The sequence below is a fragment of the Primulina huaijiensis genome, chromosome 17, assembly GCF_012295235.1.
Source record: "Primulina huaijiensis isolate GDHJ02 chromosome 17, ASM1229523v2, whole genome shotgun sequence".
NCBI classification, from domain to species: domain Eukaryota; kingdom Viridiplantae; phylum Streptophyta; class Magnoliopsida; order Lamiales; family Gesneriaceae; genus Primulina; species Primulina huaijiensis.
The window spans coordinates 2,444,113-2,462,939 of record NC_133322.1 but is presented as its reverse complement, the minus strand read 5'-3'; the positions used below and the strand labels follow the sequence as shown (position 1 = coordinate 2,462,939).

Sequence of the window (18,827 nt, the reverse complement as noted above, 5' to 3'; positions counted from 1 at the left end):
TACTTGGGCAAAAAGTGGGGATCATGCATGAAACCGGAAGTTACGGTTTACACAGTGGACAAAATTTTATTTTCAATCTAAATATTATATTCACAATGAAATATAAAATTGTATATGTCGAGCCTATAATATCTAATATTATCATTAAACTATTTTTTCCAAATATAAACTCAATTTCGTATAAATTAAAATACACTAATCATATAAAAAAAATATTATTAATTTTATAACTTAATTTATAAATAATGAAATGAATACATTTTCATTATTGAATAACCTCAACAAAATAATATCAAATACATCTCTTATTTATTTACCCTGCATTTATATCAATCACACTGAATTTCAAATATATTTGAAATTCAGTGTAACTAGTTCAATTGCAATATAAACAAGTATGATGATGAATTTAAATTTATTTTCTTTTAGTTATTAAACAGTGAAAATTCATTTGAAATCCATCTCGCCAATCCAAAAAATTTAAATTTATTTTCTTTTAGTTATTAAACAATGAAAATTCATTTGAAATCCACAAGTCAAGCCCTTATTTAATTTCACATCCTCTAATAAAATAAGAAATTTAAAAAATAATAGAATGTCAACGATCCCCATGCCCAGTTGCTACAAAAGTAGTAAAACAAAATTTTCGGTGAAAAAAGTAGTATAATAAATCAAATAAAAAGTAGTATAATAAATCAAATAATCAATAAAAGATAAGACTGATATCTAAGAAATATGATACAACACCAACATATAAACATATACTTTTTTATAATTATGAGCATAACAGCCTGACCCATTAGCCTACAAATAGGTGCATTATACGCTGTTATAAGTATAAGAAAATAAAGTTACGCTTTAATTAACAACTATAGACTTTAGTCTAGTGTTAAACGTTTGATCCTAACAATTTATCAAATCCCTTTCTAATTTTTATTTCATGGATTTGTGGATGACAATTTTAAATCAACAAATATTACCTACCGAATTATAATTAAAATCTTGGTTAGTTTATAAGTTATTTGCAAAATTAGCAGCTATACTATTATCCAATATTAGGAAAAGAAATAATATATGCTGCACACCTATCATATACACTTATTTTAGCATCGATGAAATGTCACTCACATATTATATGTGATTAAAAATTNGACCATTGAATATATATATTATACAGACAAATAAAAATTATAAAATAATATTATAAATATCTAATATTAAAATTATAAATAATAACTTATAAGATCGTATCAGATAATTTTTTTGGGATGAAACACCACTCAAGATTATAACTTAACCTATAATTTTCATTTGGCAAAAAATTATCGTTTGATTCGTAGGATGAGACGATAATTATTATAAATTTTGAGTTGAAATAAAATAAGAAGAATGAATGTTCATCCGCACCAATCATCGGCGTCACGCAATTGAGGTACTATTGCAGGCGACGACTTTCCCCCATCGCTTCCTATTTAAGATTGCGACGTGCTCCCCCCTCATGACGTCTCTCTCTATTTCAACCAGCTTGCTACTACTTCAGTCTTCAATTTTGATAATTCTCACGTCATTTTTCTTATCTTTTTTTCTTTCCCGGCTTGATCATCTCACTTCAAGATCAAGAAACAGCTTGCCCGATTTGTCTTTTTTCATTTTTCTAACATTACATAAAAAAATATTTATCTGCATAATTTTCATTGTTTGTTCGATCAAGCTGGACAGTGGGAAAATTCAATTTCTTGATTAGTTTTCATTCATAGAATCTAGTTTTCATACCAAAAACGTATAGAATGATGAATATATGTTGTAATTCAATGGCCAAGGATTTTGTTTTGATAGCATTGATTGTGATTATTATTAATACGAGTCGGAGTGAGGCATTCGGGACCTTTGGGCTTGATATACACCACAGATATTCTGAAACTGTGAAGGGATTTTTGGATTTAAATGGATTGCCGGAGAAGGATAGCCTTGAGTACTTCGCAGCCATGGCCCATCGTGATCAGTTCTTCAAGACCCGCCACCTCCACCGCCGCAACCTGGCGGAAACAGCTCCTCCGGCTACCCCTCTCACTTTCTCGTCGGGAAACGCTACTTACCATCTCAGCTCTCTGGGATTGTGAGTCATTTTAGCTCAATTTCTTGTTTTTGTTTCTAAATTTTTATAGAGGAAATATTATATTATATTATATTATTAAATTTAAAATTAGACCAAATTCATATCTTTGACTATATATATGCCACGTCTGCTACACGGAAAATCCAATTATTAAAAAAAAATTACAATATTTAGTTATATCCAATGTGCATGGTGATAAATTTCTTGTTTTCTATCCAGCAGAAACCAAATCTTTTTTCTCCCAAAATTTCCTCTGAAATATCCCGAAATTTCAAGATTCGTATGAAAAAAAATAGTATTTTATATGTAATAACTTCTTGATATCTTCTTCTTTTCTCTTAAACAAAGTGCATATTACTAATACTAATGATCTTATGCGTATTTTGTTTGCAGCTTGCACTACGCAATTGTTGCTGTGGGTAACCCGAAAGTGAACTTTATCGTAGCACTCGACACCGGCAGCGATCTCTTCTGGTTGCCATGTGAGTGTACTCGTTGTGCACGTTCCTGGAACTCGACCAACGGACCGGTACGACGACTACTAAAACTACTGCTCCATCACATAATTCAGTATTAGAATAAGTATATATATATATAATCAATTTAAGCATTTACGTGATCATGTGTTCCGAGCTATTTGGCTGGTTATCAGGCCTTGAGCTCCATCTAGCACTTGTGGCAATCTAAATGATTTTAAAGAATTTTGGCTACACCATTACTGCTACCTGTGGCACTTGGTGCTGTAGGGCCATTTTGATTTTCTTGTTAGGGATTCATATGTTACTATTTCTGCGGTCAATTATTGATTAATTTCTGGTGAAACAGGTTCCTCTGAACCAATATAGTCTTAATGCATCATCAAGTAGCGAGGTCGTGCCGTGTAACAGCCCTTCGTGCGGACTGAACAGAGGGTGCTTCCTTAAGCTCAACGCTTGCGCCTATAAAGAGGAATATCTTTCGAGCAACACGTCTTCTTCCGGTATATTGGTAGATGATGTGTTGCATTTGGCTACGGCCGACAGTGCTCTACTACCCGTTCAAGCCCCAATCACATTAGGGTAGGTGTTTTGATTTCACTCCAGAAAAATTTTAGCTCATTGTTTTCTCTATACATATCAAAGAACTTTATGCCTAATATTCTGACATGAATGGAGCCTTTTATTTCATTTTGTTGTATTCTCAGATGTGGAATAATTCAAACCGGTGATTTCTTGGAAAACGCAGCTCCTAATGGTCTATTCGGGCTTGGAATGGACAATGTATCTGTTCCAAGCACTTTAGCCAGCAAAGGGATTACGTCAAATTCTTTTTCCATGTGTTTCAGCCCAGATGGACGTGGAAGAATCGAATTTGGTGATAAAGGGAGTTCGGATCAAAAAACAACTCCATTCAATCTTCGACAATTACAGTAAGAACTGGGTGATTGATATTCATTGAATGAAAGTATTCCCACCCTCTTATGCAACTTGATTGTTTTCCTATTTTTCTTCCAGCCCGACTTACAACGTCACCGTGACACAATTAACCGTGGGGAAACAGGTCGTCGATGTCGAGTTCTCAGCAATCTTTGATACAGGCACCTCGTTTACATACCTGAATGACCCTGCATACTCAGCTATAGCAGATAGCGTATGTTAGATTACTTTTATCATTTTTTTTACGAAATATCTCATAATTTCCAAGTGTGATGTTTTCTTCTTTTTCTAGTTTAATTCTCAGATAACCGACGAACCACGCTACGTCCCACAAACCAAGATTATTTTCGACTATTGTTATCAACTTAGGTTTGATTCAGCACCAATGCTCAGTTAATTTATCAAATCCTTTGTAATTTTCTTGCTAGCTCTGATTAATTTGTACATGTTGCCGCCCTGCAGTGCAACACAAAATAGCTATCTCTATCCAAGGTTGAACTTTACCATGAAAGGTGGAAACCCGTTCTACATTACCGCACCAACGATTGTGATTCCCACCAGGGTGAGGCTCGTTTTGTCTAGTCATTCCTGCATATATATAAAGTTATAAATTTCATTCTAGGATGTGCTCAAGCCGTTTATTGTATGCAGGAGGGTGGGCATGCTTTCTGTTTGGCTATGGTCAAAAGTGAGAATGTTAATATCATCGGACGTGAGTATCGTCGCGATTATGTGTTACTTTGCTTGCTTTGTTTCGATTTTTCACTATGGCTAATTATATTGTTGTGTTCAGAGAATTTCATGAGTGGATACCACATAACCTTTGATCGTGAGGATATGGTTCTGGGGTGGAAAGAAGCAAACTGTAAGTAATTCATTTCTTACCCTTTTCTACCTACTGGCCTCTCGCATGGACATATATATATATACTAAGTTTGAGGTATGTTCTAGGTTATGATTCAAGAAACAACGGATCACCCACCGTACCAGTAAACAATGGCAACTCAACTAACACTCCGCCGTCGCCGCCTTCTGTCTTGGAGCCTCAACCTAGGCCTAACAGAACTCGTTCCTCTTCACCGCCACCACCGCCACCGCCACCACCGAGGTTGTTGTTTGGTAGCAGTAACACGGGCCCGAGCTCAAGTTCTTTCATGGACAAATTCCTTCTGGCCATATTTTCCCTTGTTTTCCATCACTTTCTCATTGTTTCTTGATGGAATTCTTTCATTCATTGTATACCTCATAATAGATGCTGTGTGATTCAGAAATAGTTTTATTGTTGGGATGTTTATCTATTATTATATTTTGCTTTGTTTTGCTGAAATAAACAGTAATTTAAATTTAATTTAGTGATCACTAATAAAAAAATTATTATTTTTGTCAAAAATATTATTTATTATCGTAAATATTTGTGATGGATTGTTATTCGTTACACTTGACATGATATGGCAGAAGGCATTTCAGTTTCGAATTAAGATTCATTTGAAACTCGAAATTATCGATTGTATATTAAGGTAATACACACTCTTTTACGTTCTATATTACTAATTTACTACTAATTATTTAAATTGAAAATTTATATAATAAAGCACATTTTTTAAATATATATAAAATTACAAACAAACAACGGTTATGCCAAGTAGCTAATATAAATTAAGTTTGAGAAATATAGAGATATCTTATCTTGTGAAATCTAAAAAAAATCCTTTGTATAAGAGCAAGACTTTTAAGTTAATGTACGATTTATTTATAATATTGGAGTCGCACTTTTGTCATGGACTATATAAAAATAAGTAAAACAATAAATGCTCAATTCTACGAACTAATTTTTTAAAATAAATTTTATAATACTTTTTTCTTTCAAACAATGTATCAGTATCATGCATTAGAAAAATGAAAATTGATCATTTTCATCAATGGAAAAAAATTCTTAAATGCATCACACGTATAAAATGCATTAGTTTTTATTGTAAATAAAAGTATAGTTGATAAATCTCACGAATAAAAATTCGTGAAACCGTACGACAAGATATAATGAAAAGATAAGAGAGATGATAATTATAGTAACTGGATTGTTCTATAGATTATATTAATCCGATCATTCGGTTGCAATAATTTAAACAAACTTCGAAGGGGGAAAAAGAGAAGAAAAGACTAACTATTATTTTATATTAGAAGGATAGATTACTGTTATGTCTGGGGACATCCGAAAAATTGGAGGATTATAGAAAGCATGCGAAATTCGTTTTGCGGATTTGAGATAACATGAATGAATGAGTTCGTAGACGAGGGAAATCATTCATATCATGATCTTGAGATGTAAAACTATATTGAATTTCAAATAAAAACACAGAGAAATTGAATAATAAACAAAAAATTTGGAGAAAAATTCATATGGAATATTAATTCTACGATAAACAAAACTTCATTCATGCCTTGGCGCGTAGAACAGCTTTCATAAGCAAACTATCTTCCTGCAGGATAATCGAAACAGGTGAATTCCCGATTCCTCGAGCTTTGGCAAGCATGATCTCCCTCGCCAAATTCACGAATCCTTTTCGATCGATGGATCCGCTCCGGCTCTCGTCGAATTTGTCGAACAAGACGTCGTAGAGGCTCGCGATTTCATCCCTCGACTGCAGCTCCAGCTCAGTGGACGAGAGCTTCCCGATCCGTTTCTGAAGCTCGTCGCGCGAGAGAACGCCGTCCCGATCGGAATCGAGCGTTTCGAATTTCTCGTTCACGCATTTCTCGAAAGCCTCGGAATCGTTCACGAAATCCACAACCGTCTGGCCGTCCACAAATTCAACGCTCATCTTTCTCTCTGATTTGCAAAGATTATGTGCCGATATAGGTTCAATGCATACGTATATGTATGTATGTATATATATAATTCCGTGATTTGAGTTGCTGGTACTCGGTCGTAGGCGTGGGGCTTCCGCTTTGATCGGTGATTCTTTGCTTATAAGTTTATGGTTTAAACGAAAAAAATTCCTATATTTTATTAAAGTCTTCCAAAATATTCGTACTTTTTTCAATATATAATAATATCATTTTTAATCCTCAATATACTTCATTTTAAAATATATGGCCGTTAAGTAAAATTTATATTTTTGATCTTCCTTCTTTATGACATGTTATCTATGTTTTCAAATTTTAGTATTTGTTTGTTCGTTTTTTTTTGGGTAATTGTAATCATTTTGCAACGTAACATTGACATATATAATGACACATCAACACTCTCGATGAAAAACTAGTTTCTAAAACTCAGAATATATATAAACTAAAATTTGATAACATAAAGATCCAAATATATATATAAAAAACAAATATTAACGAATATTAACGAATAATCTGCGAACTGTAACATGATTATTAACGAATAATCTGACAAACTACTTTAAAAATGGAATTTAACTTAGAGAAATGTATGAAGGAATATGAAAATGGAATGGAAACGTACCATTTGAAAAAGACTGCCATGATTTTGTTTTTATTAGCGGAAAATGAAAACATTTCCCATAAAGCTTGGTGAGGCTAGAATACAGAGAATAGTCACACAAGCACATCAATATTTTTACATTTCAATATTTGCTTATAAGTAAGAATTGCACTAATATCTTGGGAGATCTTACAGATCATTTCACTCCAGTAATAGCATCTGTCCTCGCATACAAGTCAATGCTACCAATTTGGAACTTTGAAGTTGATTTTGCATCTCGCACCGCAATAAATCTAAACCTGCATTTTTTTTAATAATCGATGAAAATCAGTTAAAAACATCGACAACTTCACCAGAATCAAGTCACAATAGTTTCCGAGCATCACATTTAACCTGAAAGCATTTGCCAAGAATGTTGGCGACCTGATCTCATATGTTTTCCGCTGGTAGCGCTTGACAAACTCCTGTGAAGTTTGCTCATCCAGAATGTTCCAGCTTGTACCTCCATCTGCGCTACCTTCTATGACCCTGTGAGAATAATTTAATTTGATGATCAACTTCCTTTTTTTTCCCTTTTTTGGGCAAACTACCAGACGGGTTTGAGGAAAACCTCAACATGTACCTTTGGGAGGAGATAAATCTGAGTAGCATGAATCGATATGAATAGAAAACAAAAGTTTTATATCAAAATAAACACCAAATAAAGAGATGGGTCTTCCACCAAGGCCAAATCTAAAAACCTACCATTAGACAGCAAGATCGCAGCGGCAGAACATACAAAAATGTCAAGCAAACGGCCTGGCCATGACATTCATACAAAAATGTCAAGCAAACGGCTTGACATTCAACACGTGGCGAATAAACATTTATAAACACATAAACTAATTCCGCAACATGGTTTCTTCACCGTAAACATGCATCAATTATCACGAAGTAAAGGACAAAGTATCAGAATCTTGACCCGAGCGTTAGACACAATGAGCATTTTATATGATCATATAAAAAAGTTAAAAAAGACCGAATGATGCAATAATTTGAATGTGGCAGTACAACATTTTTCTCTAATTGATCATGTAAACTATGTTCGAACGTAAAATAAACCATAATGGTACCCACATAGTGAACTTTAGAAAAAGGTCAATTGTTTTAAATGCGTTTTTGATTATTTTGACTCATCGCGTGGAGGAAAATTAAACACGTGTTATTAAGCAACATGAGTTTGCATTTATATAATGATACGACATTCCAAAAGTTTCTGGATTTAATAATATTTTTATTTTTATAAAAGAAATTATTTGAGATTTCAGAGAGAAAAATTTCAGGAGTGGTACCTCCAAGATATACAGTTTGAAACGTAGCATAATATGCACACAACACTTACCGCATGAAAGCCAAACACTTGTTTGTGAGCAATAAAAATTCAAAATATAAAAAACATCATACCAGTCCTTTGGATCTCTCTCTGGAGCATCATTGGCTGACATTAACTCATAAGCAACTAGCTCATGCCTTTGGTTATCAGACGTTTTATACGTGATCCAACAACCTATAAGACCAAACAATATTATGACTCGATTCAGTTCTGTCGGGTCAATAAAATAAGTCTAGATCTGACATCCTAAATAATTTAAGTATCCAATGCTCTTAATATTTTTAAGGAGAACGGGAGAGCAGGAAAGGAAGTACTGGCATTTAGTCATCCCATATGCTAAATCAAGTAGAGTGTCAATAAACAAAAAACAAAAAACAAGCAGAGTGTCATTTGGAATTTTGGACAAATTCTAGTCGGAGAAGGTTGTGATATCTTGATAAGTTAGCATTGTTTTGACCCAAAACTGAAGGATGTCATTCACAAAAGTTATTCACCAAGGTTAGAAAGGAACATTACATGTCCAAATGTCCATAAATTTCAAAATATTGCTGAGCATAAAAATATCATTCGTTGACTGAAGATAGAAGTAAAAGTACTGGTTAAATTCTTCATCTAGTGTTTGAAAAGAACATGAACACTCAAGTACAGTACGTTCTAATTCTCTTCTGACATAAAGTTAACCTTCATAGTTACTTAGAATATGGTCATCAAACATAACAAGAGTCATAAACTTATTTCAAAGGTTCATATGACCAGTCAATAAGAAAGTTTCTCCAACCAGTTACTACTTGAAATAGTTCAAAAATAACTCTGAACTACTTCAGTAAAGATGACCCTACTTTATTATCATTCCTAAGTGCCAACTAATGAAAATAATAAAGATGGAAAATAAGAGCAATCAAACATTCCCTTATTTTGCCATGTATAAGAAATATACTACCAATGTCGAGAAACCAAGGAGAAAATATTTAGATAATTATAACATTTTTTCTAATGAAAACTAAAGAGAAGAAAAGCTATACTATTTACGTTGGGAGACAAACTATGTTTAGAACACAAGATTCCATATCTATAACCTATACCCCTTCCATTCCCAATAAATTTCCTATTTAAATGTGTGCAGTGTTTGAGATGAAAGTAAATAATGTGAAACTTCAAGATATTTGTAGATTGAGTACGAACTTCTATGGCAGAAATGCTTTTTGTGGATGTTTTTATATAGTTGCAATGTGTACGTTATTAGGAACATCCCGAATAAAAAAATGTGGTATTGAAAAAGGAACTGAGGAATTACAGTTACTGGTGAGATATTATATCAAAATAGGAAATCCAGAATATCCAAGGAAACTGCTTCAAATACCTGTTGCACCATTTGGTTCTTCCCACTTGGACATGCGAATTCCATCAAATGCAGATGTGGCCTTATTGATTGTCATGATAGAAATTCTCTTATAGAACGTGAACAAAAATTGTTGGCAATAATGAATTATAGAGGAAACCACTTGGAAATTGCAAGTCAAAGCTACTTACTATTCCGAAAGGGAGCTCCTCGCCGCTTGCAAGCACGAAACCAGAACATATTCTGTTCAACTTCAGAAGTGGCCAATGTAGAGACTTGTTCAATGTTTTACAATTATTAACATTAAGGATTAAATCATCCAGCGCATGAAAGATAACTGGGAGTGCCAGGGATGTTTTAACTGGATCAGAAGCTATACATAAATCAATAGTTCCATCGACAACCGCTTCAGTCTTCAATGAGAGGGCATCAAACAATTGACCAAAAGAGGGAATCATCTTACAGAACAATGAATTAGTCGACAATGGATTTATCTCAGTTCTCCTGATTCTGAAAGAGGAGTTCTTCAGGCTAATCAAAATTCTTTTAAATGTTTCAAGGATTTCAGTTGCTCTAAATTTGTTAGATGCATGCTCTGCTAACTGATAAATGACCGGTGAAAATGCATTGTATATTTTTGTCACATGCTCATCTACGCATCTACGAACTGGACAGGACGAAGAACTCATAGAACAATGGTTGTCAGAGACAAATTCTGCTCTTGATAAGCGCCAAGCTTTATCCCCACTTTGTCTTCCAGGAAGTGATACTGAAGCATCATCTATAGAAAACAAGTTCCTCTCAAGTTCTTCTGCTTCACTCTTGTCATTATCATCAAGCTTTAAGCGCATCTCAGAAGCAAGGTTCCGGCGAAGTTCTCCTGTTATATTGCTTAAAATAGCTGCCAAAGTTGGCTCAGTAGTTAGAACTCTTCTAGACAATACCTGAATAAAGATGCATCAGAACTCAAACTCTAGACACAGATTTTATACGGATGTATCGAGAAGACATAAGGTCCAATTGATAAATCAAAAGTTTTAATATTTTATACCTCGTGCCACTTTCTAGTGTATCGCTTGGTGACATCATAGACACCATTTCTAGATAGGGCGAATACATAGCTCAATTCCTTATTCCACCTTCAAAATAAAGTTGAAAGATTCAGAATCTATATGGTTCAATGACCATCATTTAAAATTACTTGATCCAAAGATCATTACAACATGTGTTTTGTAATCCAAAACCATAAAGATTCTGTGAGAAGCAACTAAAGCTAGTACCCTTTCTCATATAGTAGTGGATTGTCATAAATTCCTTCACATGGATCAAGATGCATCCATCTGCACAAGTTTGTATTATTTGACATTCGAATAGAAAGAATATCATATACAATAACAATGGGGAAAGATCCAATTTTTACCTTCCCAAAAACGGAGAGAAGCACTCAGTCCAAAGATGATCTGTGAAATCCAAGATCTGCAAACATCAGAAAAACACAAGAGCACGTTTTTGGGAAACTTTTGTATCAATATCTCAAAAAGAATTTCTTTATATAACTCAAATAGAGAATTTCTTTATATAACTCAAATAGACTAGAATAATGATGTCAGTATTTATATAAAAGTTTGGACCATACAAAGTACCAACAATTTTTAATTCAGAGAAGATTTCTAAGCAAACTCACTTCACTACATTTCCCATCCAAAAAGTCCAAGTAAAATTTTCAACACCACAAATCTAGTCCACCAAAATTTATAACCAAACAAAATCATTAATTCAAAATAAAATAATTTCTTCTTAGATTACATTTTGCTCGATTATGTAATAATTATTGAATAATAACCTAATTTTTAATAGAAAAGTAAATATGCTATCTGTACGTTTATTTAATAGAAAATAAATAACTTAATCATTATTGTCTTGCATTTCATCTTAGATTTGCTCTCTGTACTTTTAAAACATGCTTAAAATGTGTCTAGAGCCTCTAAAGCACACCAAATTTGGAGCTTCAACGTTAAGGCACGCTGCATGGAAGGGCTATGCCTAAGCTTGTGTATTTATTAAATTAAATTAATAATAATATAAGAAGAACTAGTATCTTGACTGATGAACCTGCTAAATCACAGTAGTTGTCTTAGCCTGAATTTAGAGAAAACCAAATTTTTTGGATAACTTTGAATCTCTAATATACATAATGACTGAATAGAATACATTTAGATACCATAAGAAGCACACGACCTATGAGATGAGTTCACATTTCAGGGACACCCCAACTCATTGAAAAATTAAAAGAGGGTTCATATGTCATGAGTAGAAGGATCATAATAGTTCACAATAGTAATTGCATTCAACATCAGATTCATAGTACTCATTTGTAAAATTTGATAGTTGTATTGAATCATTAACAATCTAATTAAAATGAACTCAATTGGGGAATTATAATGGCTAGTAATTGATAACTAATTTTGCATCGTCAATAAAGTTTAGAGTGGATACCGGAACTAGGATATATTTATGCTTGCTTAGGTGTTGGGTCATTCTCAAGAACTTGCCAACATGAACATGCACGCACGTGTGTGTAAGGCTTATCCAAAGAGGCTTATGAAGTTCTCCATTAAAAGAGCTTATTAATTTCTCACATAGAGAACTTACCAACCGAGAATCATAGCCAAACGCTCGACAATATAGTGTGAAACAATTAGCCCACTCACCACATCTCCCCTTTCTCGTTTCTAGAAGCTGCAAAAGAACACTTTGAACAAATTCGTGACTCAAAAACTTCTCAGATACAGAAATATCATACCTTCAATGGATCACTATATCTAGGGAAGCGGGTGATGGTGGAGCATGACTTGCAGCTGTAGATATTGACAACAATGTCAAAAGGAAAAAAAATACATGCATATGTTCAATATCAAAGTCCAATCAGTTTTAGTGAAGGCTCATAAAGAGAATTCAAAACAAAATAATTAGAATAATAGCTCATCATTTTCAAGAATAATTCTGGATGTTGTACGCATACTCAAATGCTGAGAGAAGGTCACAAAAAAATGGAATGTCTCAACTATATCAGGTGTAACGACTTTAATTGACCAGCAACAAAACATAGTGGAGTACCATAACAAGGAAAGAATTAAACAGCATGGGTTTTGCCAAAGTAATATATGATTGGCACTTGGCATCTGGGGATGTCAAGTTTCTATGGCAAACCATTACACAACTGATAAAAGGACGAAAAAATAGTTTACAAAAATCACTGAGAAATACCGGTAAATTTCAACTCTAGATGCTCTGAATTGTAATTCCGAATGATTTGCAGTGCCCATTCCCTGATTGATTGTGTCATTGTTGCAACTGTCACATGGAGGAGCATTTACCCACCTAGAGCCATCAAAATTGAAAATCAATGGATTTTTCTAGTAAGTGGCTAATGTATTATTAAGAGATGCGCATGAATGATATTGGAAACAAAAAGTACAACAAAATCTGAAAATAATTTAATAAATAACTGGCAACGATAAACTTTTCATTGACAAGAACTATCGACAAGATATTAACTCTTGCAGAATATGTTTGCAGGGCACACTCACTCCGTTTGGCATAAACTATCACTTTGGCAAAAACAAGTTCCAAGGTTGCAAAGTGGAAGGTCAATTTAATTTTTATATTTTATTTGTTTTTCCCCCTTAATACCAACTGCCGATATCACCTATTCTTTAATTAAAAACTGCTGTTTGCAGTTAATTCTACTAACAGCGTATAAAACATACAGGAGATGGGACTATATCAAGACCTTTCTACTAATAAACATTGTGGTAACTCGGAAAAAAAATTTATATTTCCTTAAACTGACATCCACTTTCAAACACTCGTCTAGAAAAGCTAACTTGCCTTAAAAGTTCATAAATAATCAGTGATCAATTCTTAAATTTGTTGATTCCAACTATTTCCACTATGCGAGATGGGAAACATTTCCATGAAAAAAGATGCATCATATATTTGAAATATGGTTAATGAAAAAACAGTTCCTGTCGTATCACCAAATATTACACTGCAAGTGCAAACAATGCTAATAAATCTAATATTGTCTTTTATGATATGCACAACTATTGGCTCATTCATTCATTGTCACACAAGAACAGAGGGCTTAGACCTGAAAGATTGCTTGAACCAGAAGAGCAGCTGCAGCAGGAATGCATGATCAAGTTCATCTTTAGTAGGACTGAAGTTTCCTTCCTTAATTAAAGTAGACAGATAGAGATTCCAAGTATCAAATCGGATATAGAAACGCCAACAAAAAACATTTCTAAATTCCACAATAATTATAAATTTTTAGAATCATAATCCATCGAATTATACATATTTTCGAAACAATTTTCATCTCTCAAATGTCAACTGCTTGAATCCACGATGATAATATCTATTATCTACCACCGCAAATATGGACGTACTTCAGTCAAAAGTTGCACCTAAAATATAAAGTTAGTAAAAACAATCTGTCAGTTCACCAGAGTCACCCAAAAATGGTCGAAGTTAAATTACTGTGAACTGGAAGTTTAATCTTTCTATACCTAGTAGACAATAGTCCTTAACTTTGTCCACATAAAAAGGAGTGTGAGTCACATACTGATCCCTCTATCCACCATCAAAAAATAGAAAAGGCACTCTCACATCTAATAAGCGCATAATAAAAACCTAACGACCAAAAGGAGTTTGACACCTTATATCATATGGGTGGCTTTCAAGGGCCCAATTAAGAGAGCTCTAGAAAGTCAATAGGACATCTTCTAATGCTTAAGAACGCTTGTAATACTTGTTTAATGATTCGAGTCCTTAATGTAATCAAAGCAAGGATGTCGATTTAACTGATTTTGAGTTACCCATAATGTTTATTTAAACACTATTTCTAATCAAAACAGTAGTGCTTCATGGTTTAAATTTCAGAGCTCTATATATTTTCTCGAGTTGAATTTCTGTCAGAAGATACCAAACTAGAGATTGAAGATAGGATAAATTACCCTGGCCAATGCAACCTCTGCTTTCTCCTCAAGTTTGTCCACAGGTACCGTCTTTCTAGCAGCCTCCTGTCGATACAGCTCCTCATACTGTGCCAAAATCATACCAACTTACATGGATGTGTTGTTAAACTCGTTAAATATAATGAAAATAAACCACATCACCAAAACAACTTACATAGCAGCAAAGAAAAACCACAAAATTTATACCTCTGTATTTTTTAATCAGTCCTATTACTCATCACGAGAATTAAAATAAGAAGGAAAGGAGATTTAAATTGTTGGAGGATAAAGATCAAATATATAAATGGAACAAACAAGCATTCTTACCATTAAAACTTGGTCAACATAGGGCCGAAGCTTCTGCTCGACTTGTGTTGTATTTTCACTTGAAATAAAATGTTGCATCATTAACGCGTCTTCTTCTGCCTGCAAAATTCATATTATTCTTTATAGTTCTTCAACAGATAAACAACTCATTCAAAATTTTATCTGGCTCACAGAATAATTAAGAGAAAATAAGATAGAATATATGCAGTTTATGTTTCTCCAACACTTGCAGTTGATGCAGTGCTCTCCCTCCTATGCTTCGGTTGTGGTAATACAATTGTCAATATTACCTCGTGATCAAGAATCAATTAGTTTAAGATTAAGATTTTAATTGAACATCGGTAGGAAATTAAAATAAACGAACCACTAAATAGAAACAAGAAAAAGAACATCCACTTAGTTCACTGTTCAGTTTCTAAACCAAAACTAACGAGATTCACCTAAAATAACAACTTTCTAAGGCAAGAAAGAGTCATAGCCTATAGGTAAAGGGAATGCAAAACCATAACACAGTACAGAAAATTCCTCTCCAGGAATCATTTCTAATTATTTTATATTTTAATCTCAAAACAACGTTGGGTAAATTTCACTCACGCCTGTAGTATTACTTTGCTAAATGTTGTTAACATAATCTTTCACTAAGTTGTCAAGAAGATACCACTTTAACCACATAATGGATGATAGGATGAAAAGTAATAATCTGATGATGAGAGAATAAATAACTAGCTAACTCAATATTAATTGCAAGAACCTGTAGCATACGAGCCAATTCTTCGTCAGACTTCTCGAAATCTACAGCTGGCTTTTCCATCTCTTTGGTTTCTTTAGAGTCATCAACTGATGCCAATCGTAACTTATCAGAAATCATATCGAGATCAGAATCATCCAACACAACACGATCATTGTCACCTCCCCATATCTAAATCCATTCATTAAGTTCTCATCAATCAACAAAAACTCCAATATGTTTATGCTCGAGCAATACATAAAATTGCATGTTTAACATTTGAGCGCAAAACACCACTTTTATATAGACTCACACGCACATGATTTGACTTCTATGTAGGCCCCTATTGATGATAAGAATTCTAATTTTCCAACAGAGGAAGTCAGGTACATCGGTTGACGCGCATAAGACAATACAAAGAAAATTACAAAGAGTCTGACAGGTGAATGCGTTGTGTATAATGTATTAAATATTTTACATCCACCCACAAAATTCTAAACTGGCTAAAATATTGAGGCTCTCTTTAATATTGCATTGAAATGAACAACCATTCACGAAGGTCAACAACAAATGAGCATAGCGATAATTGGAGGAAACCACTCCAAATTTCAATCAAAATTATTATAAAAGGCACAATAATCATTCCAAATATCTATATCATCTTGTAACTAAATAAAAAACAAATCTTGATTCTTCAAAAGAATTGAATACATAACGGGATTTGAAGTGTTGAACTTGAAGCAACGGGGTTTCGTGGCGTATGAGAAATATGACAATCAAACAAATGCAGTATACACTTTAACAGGGTGCGGCCAATTTCAGATGTAATTCAGAGATGGGATCATGGGATTTTTCATTCCCAAAATTATTCAGCAAAATCTATAACCTCGCATTTTTGGCAGAATTAAAAAGGATCTAGAACCTTTTGCTCAGCCGGAGGAATGGATGTAAGAGAGAAGAGCTGGAACTTGAGAACCTGAAAACGCAATCAAACGAAACAGCAAAAAAAAAACGTTTGAGATCATTAAATTGAAATAGACTAAAAATCGAAGCAGGAAATGAAGAAAAGAACTTCGAATCCATCATCTGTATCGTAATCTATATCGAAGGCCGAATCTCCGTGTTGAACAACAAATTTGCGAGCCACCATTTTTGCCGATTCTTTCTTCCTCTCGACCTCTGTGCTTCACTTTCTGAAATTGCTAAACTCGGCCTTCAAAACGGTTAACAACGATAATTATTAACGATAATTATTAACGATAATTTTATTTTATTTTCCTTCTAAAAAAAGTTATTTTTGGATTATTCCCGAAGACCCAGGAACTATGTTTAATATTAATTAGACCCTCATTCTTCTACTTATTATTGTTTTCACCTCTAAAACTTGGCTATTAGGAACAATTTTGCAAGGCGTTGTTTGGTACCAAGAACAAGATTCAATGTCATTACATCGTCCTGCATTTGGCTCACGTTTTAAAATAATCGAAGTTGAAAAAAATAGTTATGTTATCAATATCTTTCAAATTATCATATTAGCATTCACAATCTCATCGTACTAGATATGTCAAAACGTGTTAGATATGCTGAGTTAGTTCATCCCACCATATAAAAATAGGTGATTTGGGTTATCAATTTTCCCGTCCATCTCGTCCCACCTAATCTGACAGTTAAAGTTGTCAAAGCGACTGCATCCGCCAAGAGACCCCACCATGTGTAATGATAGGTTGCGACAGATTGAGAGTCACCCCGTGTTACTAGCTCGTGTTGACACTATTATTTCTCTAGTACTCAATGCAATGCACTTGGAATTTGTTTGTCATCAAATTCTATATGGATTCCGAGGAGAGATGTGACGCTTTGTTTCCTTCATGATGTATATAGACAAGCGGCGTTGTTTTGCAATTTTATTTTACTAAAGAATAAGGCAAGCAAATAAACCACAGCAAGTGACAAGATACCAACTTATAATTGGTCTTGCAATCGAAATATCTTTGTTGAAGAAATGACAGATTTTCGCACTAAACAGATTTTCATCGAAACAAACCAATATACTGCCAGTACAATGCTTATAGTGAAATCATAATTAAGAAATTTAATTATTTTTATCATACGAATGCTACTCATATCTCTCAAAGTAAACATAATTATTTTATATAATTTTGTAGGTTTATAGTAAGGGGAAAGAAAAAGATAGCCCAAAAATGCTTGAACAAGCTTAAGCAAATTTTTTCTAAAACCTAATTGATCATTGAAATTTCAACATGTTCAAGTGATCGAACTAACTCGTCTCTTAGAAGGATTGAGATGACATCAATCAACGTCAGATGGGTGAAAAGGGTGAAAACTCAAATGAAGAAATGAACTGTATTTTCATGATTCGGGTAAAAGTTCAGGAGGTAGGAGAGTGCTTGTCGTACTAGATAGATCAACAGTCAAAGAACAAGATTGTGTGTGCTAAGGACAACAGAAATTCAGAAGTATCTTCTTTTGCTCTAAAAAATAATGAGAAAAAGGAGTCTCTAAATTAACTTGAAAAACTAATGAACGAAATTAATCTTTAATATTGTCTCTCAGAAGACATAAAAGAAGATGATTTTTATTACTAAGAGAACATAGATCTCTAAAGAAACTATTATAGGACATAATAATAGCTCCAGCTTGTGACAAGCAGTTGATAATTTTTGGGTAATGTGCAAGGGTGTTGCTCCACCTATAGAAATATTGACATTTGAGTCTGTCTATATGAAAAAACAAGAAAAGATTTTTTTAGACGAACTAGAGACCGCAAGTTATTCAACACTTTGAATATTATTTATACAAGAATGGATCTATGTCCACACAAATTTTGTAGCTTCCACATCTAGCCATCCTTTTGAATTAAAATTACATGTTATATACACATACAACATTACATAACCATCTGTGGTAAAATCCACAGTTATCAAACGACTTTGAATACAAAATTTGTTCATGCCAACTACAAGAAGTTGTCAGGGTAACCATAGGTTTATGTGGTTGAACTTCAAGTAGAAGAGTACACTAAAAAAGTTTTGAAAAAGACAACTACT

The 18,827-nt window shown here is 33.6% G+C and overlaps 3 protein-coding genes across 7 annotated transcripts; 1 reads left to right on the top strand and 2 right to left on the bottom strand.

The window, feature by feature from the left end:
- The first annotated feature begins 1,510 nt into the window (after window positions 1-1,510).
- LOC140963154 (aspartyl protease family protein 1-like) lies at window positions 1,511-4,827 on the top strand. Its single transcript, XM_073422412.1, has 10 exons — window positions 1,511-2,116; window positions 2,510-2,645; window positions 2,942-3,174; window positions 3,300-3,524; window positions 3,610-3,745; window positions 3,824-3,900; window positions 3,994-4,093; window positions 4,183-4,243; window positions 4,325-4,396; window positions 4,483-4,827. Exons 1-10 carry the CDS (start codon window positions 1,788-1,790, stop codon window positions 4,746-4,748), a joined length of 1,635 nt encoding a protein of 544 aa, XP_073278513.1. The 5' UTR covers window positions 1,511-1,787; the 3' UTR covers window positions 4,749-4,827.
- A 1,011-nt stretch (window positions 4,828-5,838) lies between these two features.
- Window positions 5,839-6,480, bottom strand: LOC140963458 (uncharacterized). Its single transcript, XM_073422794.1, has one exon. It carries the CDS (start codon window positions 6,348-6,350, stop codon window positions 5,964-5,966), a length of 387 nt encoding a protein of 128 aa, XP_073278895.1. The 5' UTR covers window positions 6,351-6,480; the 3' UTR covers window positions 5,839-5,963.
- A 515-nt stretch (window positions 6,481-6,995) lies between these two features.
- Window positions 6,996-17,013, bottom strand: LOC140962384 (peptide-N(4)-(N-acetyl-beta-glucosaminyl)asparagine amidase). 5 transcript variants are annotated; one of them, XM_073421253.1, is made up of 17 exons: window positions 16,832-17,013; window positions 16,682-16,735; window positions 15,784-15,951; window positions 15,033-15,131; window positions 14,706-14,792; window positions 13,841-13,923; window positions 12,955-13,068; window positions 12,491-12,545; window positions 12,340-12,426; window positions 11,108-11,163; window positions 10,968-11,027; window positions 10,739-10,826; window positions 9,879-10,631; window positions 9,709-9,796; window positions 8,420-8,522; window positions 7,400-7,504; window positions 6,996-7,275 (listed from the first exon to the last, which is right to left on the bottom strand). In XM_073421253.1, exons 1-17 carry the CDS (start codon window positions 16,907-16,909, stop codon window positions 7,173-7,175), a joined length of 2,181 nt encoding a protein of 726 aa, XP_073277354.1. In that variant the 5' UTR covers window positions 16,910-17,013; the 3' UTR covers window positions 6,996-7,172. The 5 variants fall into 5 exon arrangements, with proteins under 5 accessions (XP_073277354.1, XP_073277352.1, XP_073277356.1 ...); XM_073421251.1 differs by having other exon boundaries at window positions 6,997-7,275; window positions 7,370-7,504; XM_073421255.1 differs by adding an exon at window positions 15,259-15,295 and having other exon boundaries at window positions 6,997-7,275; window positions 7,370-7,504; window positions 16,682-16,993.
- Between the last annotated feature and the right edge of the window lie 1,814 nt (window positions 17,014-18,827).